The 5,845-nt window shown below is 37.6% G+C and overlaps 1 protein-coding gene across 1 annotated transcript in view; it reads left to right on the top strand.

Moving 5' to 3' along the window:
• Positions 1-263: 263 nt before the first annotated feature.
• Positions 264-5,845, top strand: part of LOC106464424 (homeobox protein SIX1-like) — a 23,584-nt gene continuing 18,002 nt past the window's right edge. The window contains exon 1 of the mRNA XM_013924559.2: positions 264-1,837. Coding sequence (XP_013780013.2) covers positions 1,012-1,837 — 826 coding nt within the window. The 5' untranslated portion in view covers positions 264-1,011. The remainder of the gene's footprint in view (positions 1,838-5,845) is intronic.

Genomic DNA, 5,845 nt, shown 5'->3' with positions numbered 1-5,845 from the left:
CTTTACCACAATTAATACAGTTTATATGAAGTACATCTTTACCACAATTAATACAACTTATATGAAGTACAACTTTACCATAATTAATACAGTTTACATGAAGTACAACTTGAAAACAATTAATACAGTTTATATGAAGTACAACTTGAAAACAATTAATACAGTTTATATGAAGTACAACTTTACCACAATTAATACAGTTGACATGATGTGCAAATTTACCATAATTAATACAGTTTACATGAAGTAAAACTTTACTACAATTAATACAGTTTACATGAAGTCCAACTTTACCACAATTAATACAGTTTACATGATGTGCAAATTTACTACAATTAATACAGTTTACATGAAGTGCAACTTTACCATAATTATTACAGCTTATATGAAGTACAACTTTACCACAATTAATACAGTTTATATGAAGTGCAACTTTACCACAATTAATACAGTTTACATGAAGTGCAACTTTACTACAATTAATACAGTTTACATGAAGTACAAAGTGAGAAGTAGAAGTGAGAAGGGACCAAACGACTGTTTATCAGGAGGGAAGCGAAATATGTATCTTATGCCGAGAAATATGCTGTGTGAGGGGGAAAAACAGGAGTGCCCCGAGAAAACCCACTTTCACTGGTTGAGCGACGAATAATCTACCCAACCAGTGCCCGAGCTGGATACATTGAAATGGTGAGATGAATGATTAGTGAAAATACGTGTGAATGTAAATGGATCTTGCTAAGTTAATAAGGATTTTGAAACTAAAATCTGAAAACCTTCTTCACCTGTGTTGTAGTCTGATGGGTAGAAGTCTGCAGTGTTAGAACGTTGTTCCTCACCGAAGATAAACAGATAGATAGATAAAAAAAAAGCGATTGTCGCATCTACGCATTGAGATCATAGAAATTGACCAATCACGTGCAACCATCAAGACGAATGAGATTTCTATGCGCAGTAGTCGTAGCAACGTAAAATCTCCACTCTTGACACTAAGATTCCGAGTGTAACACTATGACTTCACATCCACTCAGACTCGATGACTCGTGCCGCGAGCTTCTATCTATTACACCATACAGTACACCTCCGCCTCCAGGCGAGCAGATATCGGGGCGCGTAGGTACGTCTGGTAATGTGCTTATAGACAGCCGAGCACGTGACAGCAACAGCCTCAACTTGCCTGACCTATCCTCAGACTCCTCCCTCGATGGCAAAGTGGCTGAAATGGATGACACTTTAACTGACCTTCCAGTTTTTGTAGACCATAGAAAACAAGTGTCCGAGATGCTGTCCGGCAAAAACTGGACATTTTCGCCAGATCATGTGGCTTGTGTGTGTGAAGTCCTTCAACAGGCTGGGGATAATAACCGTTTGGCTCGCTTCCTTTCGTCACTTCCGCCAACCGAGCTCCTGCGCTGCAACGAGTCTGTCTTCCGAGCTCGAGCAGCAGTAGCTTTTCACCGGGGTAACTACCATGAACTTTATACTATTCTTGAGAATCACAGCTACGACCCCCAGCACCATCCGAAGCTCCAACAGATGTGGTACACGGCCCACTATCGAGAGAGCGAGAAGGTCCGCGGCCGGCCACTAGGGGCTGTAGACAAATATCGTCTGCGGCGTAGGTATCCGCTACCCAAAACCATCTGGGACGGAGAAGCAACAGTTTACTGCTTCAAAGAAAGATACCGACAAATGCTGAGAGAATGTTACAACCGGAACCGCTACCCTACTCCCGATGAAAAGCGATTATTAGTTAAGAAAACTGGACTGAGCCTATCACAGGTTAGCAACTGGTTTAAAAACAGACGCCAAAGAAACGGGACTCGTACTCGTATAAGTAAGTGGAAACTAAGTATAAAGTGTGGATATTTTTCTTACAAAATTCGGTTAATAAAATACGTTTTCCTGTTGAGAAAAGAGTGTTGTATTAATGAAAACTCAATACTTATACTTTATGAAAATATATAAATGTTTACGATTTACGAGGAAAATTATGTAACGTTATCCCTAGCATTTTAATGACGTCAGGACAGTTTCAGAAAGGTCATGTCAATGACTAACTTCAGCCCAATATGATCAGATCTTCTTCGGTCACGTGGCTGCAATCGTCTATTCGTACTTAAAAGATTCATATCAGATTTAGTTAAAGTCCATAATTGAAAGACCAGCCATAACAGTGTACATATCGTATTATCGTTGTTGTTTCACTATTAGATCAATATCGCTTTTTTTATTGTTTGATAATCAGAGTATTTATGCTTCCTAGGATATCGCTAGAACCAGTCAATAATTTATTTGTAATTAAGCACAAAGCTACACAATGGGCTGTCTAAGAAAGGTATTGTTCATTTGAGGCATGATGTAAACTTATATACTTTCATCAAATTCTCTAACTGATAGTGTCTTCCAGTGGCACAGCGGTATGTCTGCTGACGTACACATCTAGAAACTGGGTTTCGATACCCGTGGTGGGCAGAGTACAGATAGCTCATTGTATAGCTTTGTGTTTAATTTAAACAAACCTAACTGAGTGTTATAATCATTAAGTTCTAGTGACCGTCAGATTTTATTTACTTGTGGTGTGAAACATCTCGTTGAAAGTCCCTCCCCCCAGTGACTCAGCTGTAAGTTTGAAGGCTTATAACACTAAAAATGTGGTTTCGATACCTGTGGTAGACACAGAACAGTAGCCACTTTTGTAACTTTTTATTTAAATAACAAATAAACAAACATCTCATTGAAATAGGTATTTTCAACCCTTAGGATTCGGGTTCAACCATCATTAATTCAGTAGTACTCCCTGCCACAAGAGCATTCTCCGGCTCTTTGAACCCCAGACCCTACGACCCGCAGCCCAACACGCTAACCACTGTGCCATGCCCAGTCCGTTTTAAAGCCAGTATGTTGACACACCGCAGTAATCTTCAAAACTAACCGTGTTAATCAAATGTGATTTGAAGGTATATATAAACTTTATCATCAAAAGCTCGTTTGTACATTCATTAGGCAGAAGACACAATATAAACAAACTATATTTTGGTCTTTCTACTTTTACGATGATATTAGAATTAAAATCACCGAAATCTAGCTCAAAAACTGATATTATCAACATTGGTGAGTTAAGAAAATGACGCTGTAACGATAAAAGTTGCATACTATTATTAGATTAAGCAAATCACGGCTCGAACTATGGTGAACAATAATGATACTTGAAAAAAAAAAAATCCGAAGATGTGCAATGGACTATTTGTACTTCGTTCAACGCAAATACTGCTGACCTCTGGTGGAGATGTATTACAAAACTGTCCGTTTTTAATATATGTAACTGGAAAATTGATGTGTTTAGACTAATTATTCCGCGAACATTCTTGGATGTATTTTTTTAGAAATCTGCTAAAATAATAATAATATCAACTGTAAGCGTTGTTCAGCAATCTCTAAATTATTCGTTAAGCCTAACTACTGTAGATAACAATGCGTTTCAAAAAAAGCGAGTCTCACTGAAGTTGCTTTACAATAAAATATTGCACAATTTTCATTACCATAGGAAAATATTGTAACAAAAGGCTTGTTTGTTTTAGTTTAAGCGCAAAAATACGCAATGGACTATCTACGCTGTGCCCACTACAAGGATTGAGCCACGAGTCTTATCGTTATAAGCTCTTATGCTTACCGCTGAGCCAATATAAGTCAAAAAGGCAATATTTTTATTGATAGCCGTATGTTTTCCACACCTAAAAGCAACACGTTGCAAGTGATAGTTTTTACACATTCTAAGTGACTTAGTGGTAATCGTACATTGACTGGCTTCTGAGGGTTCTCGGTTCGCGTCCCGTTATCACTCTGCACTTCGAAGTCGGAGATGCGTTATATAAGTTGCGGTCAAATTCCATTATTCGGTCGTAAAATTGAGAGTAGCCCAAAGGTTAGCGGTGCGTGTTGTTTTCTGTTTCCTCTCCCTGGTCTATCAGCTGAAAATGAGGGACGGCTATGCGCAGATAGGCCTTGCCTAACTTTACGCGAGTTTGTTTAAAAGAAGCAACAACAAAATTGTGTCATTATATTCAATGATTAATTTTTTTCCATTCACGACTGTAAAGCCCAAAGGTTAGCGGTCGGTGCGTGCTGTTTACTGTTTCCTCTCCCTGGTCTATCAGCTGAAAATGAGGGACGGCTATGCGCAGATAGGCCTTTGCCTAACTTTACGCGAGTTTGTTTAAAAGAAGCAACAACAAAATTGTGTCATTATTCACTGATTATTCACTAGTTATTCACTGATTAATTCTTTTTCCATTCACGACTGTAATAAAGGTTTAGTTTTGGTGAAACGAGCCATGAGTTAATTCTTATTCGAAGAAATAAAGCAGATCGTTTTCACTGCGCAACTCGCTTCTTTGAGTAATTTATAAAAGTAGACAGCGGTTGTTTATAACTTCAGAGAGATGAATGGTCAGTTTAACTGTTTAGATGAAAATTTATGACACCTTTCATCCAGTTTTACAAACCTATGATTTATTGAAGTTTGTATATTAAGTATTTTAGGGCTTACTGGATGGAGAGAGGTAGTCGTCAAGGTGGAGTTGAAAATCTTATGTCGAGGGATATAACTAACTATTTTTAACAACTACATAACATCGTGTAAAGTAAACTCGCCATGTTATGCACCGTTGAGGAACGTGGTCAACTTAATAACATAGGCGCCTAACACATGGTGCAGAAGAGCACGTGCCCCCCACCACTTTTTCCAATCAGTGTATATATACACTATTATTAACAACTATGTTAGATTAACTTAGCTCCCTCACTTTCCAAAAATGTTAGACAGTCATGCTCCAAAGACGTTAGGAGTCTAAATGCTTGTAGGTACATTATTACAGCGTGATTTATTATAATTAATTATTCGGGTGTATAATTGTTCTCGTGATTCATGGCATGCGCACGTTTTACTGACGTTAATACAGTACAAATTGCAACGTTAAGCGTCCCTTATGTAACGTTATTTTAGTGTCTACTGACCGACTGACAAACAACACACTACTGTATAGTGGTGCGAGAGGTTAAAACAGGTGACATTGGTTCTTCGTAGAAACACTTAGTAAGGCCTACCCTTCAGTCAATTATTTCTTCCGTCCCCTCTCTCCTCTATCTCTTACTCTCTGCTGACAAACAATGTGTGTATGGTAATAAAAGTGCTAACCTACCTGATGTTGGTTCTATAAAACGACGCTAGGGGTTTAGAAGCAAGTGTGGTGTCTGTGTTTGTAGAAGTAGATCAGAGTTTTGACAAAGTTGGTGATGTAAAAGTTGTAGCGTGTTATTTAAAAAAACATTTTCTTTTATCTTTTTATTTCGTTGATGTTGCTTGTTGGTTATTTTGATCCTGAAAAACTTTCTTCTAGAAGAAATTGTACTTAATAGTGTTTCATCTTGTGTCAGCAGTTTGTTAATTGGTTGGTTTTAAATACTGAGAAATGTTGTTGTTTTTTCCAGTGACAGACGAACTTAACAGTGCTATATTTTGTGTCAACAGTTTGTTAATTGGTTGGTTTTAAATACTGACAAATGTTTGTTTTTTTCAGTAACAGTCGAACTTAACAGTGCTATATTGTGTGTCATCAGTTTGTTTGTTACTAAACTAATAAAGCGAAGATGCGATAGTTTAATTGGTGAACAGCGCTGCCCGCCATTAATTAATACTTGTTTGTTCTGAGTTTCGACTTAACAAGGTTAACACGGATCAACACTTCCTTTTATACGCTGGAGAAAATAAATTAGGGATGAGCAAATATCGACAAATGTGAAGCAAGAAGCCAAATTACAATTCACAAACTATTAATGAGACGTA

The sequence above is a fragment of the Limulus polyphemus genome, unplaced genomic scaffold (genome assembly GCF_000517525.1).
Source record: "Limulus polyphemus unplaced genomic scaffold, Limulus_polyphemus-2.1.2 Scaffold1648, whole genome shotgun sequence".
Classification (NCBI taxonomy): Eukaryota; Metazoa; Arthropoda; class Merostomata; order Xiphosura; family Limulidae; genus Limulus; species Limulus polyphemus.
The sequence above is the reverse complement of the archived record's forward strand: the minus strand, read 5'-3'. Positions and strand labels throughout refer to the sequence as shown.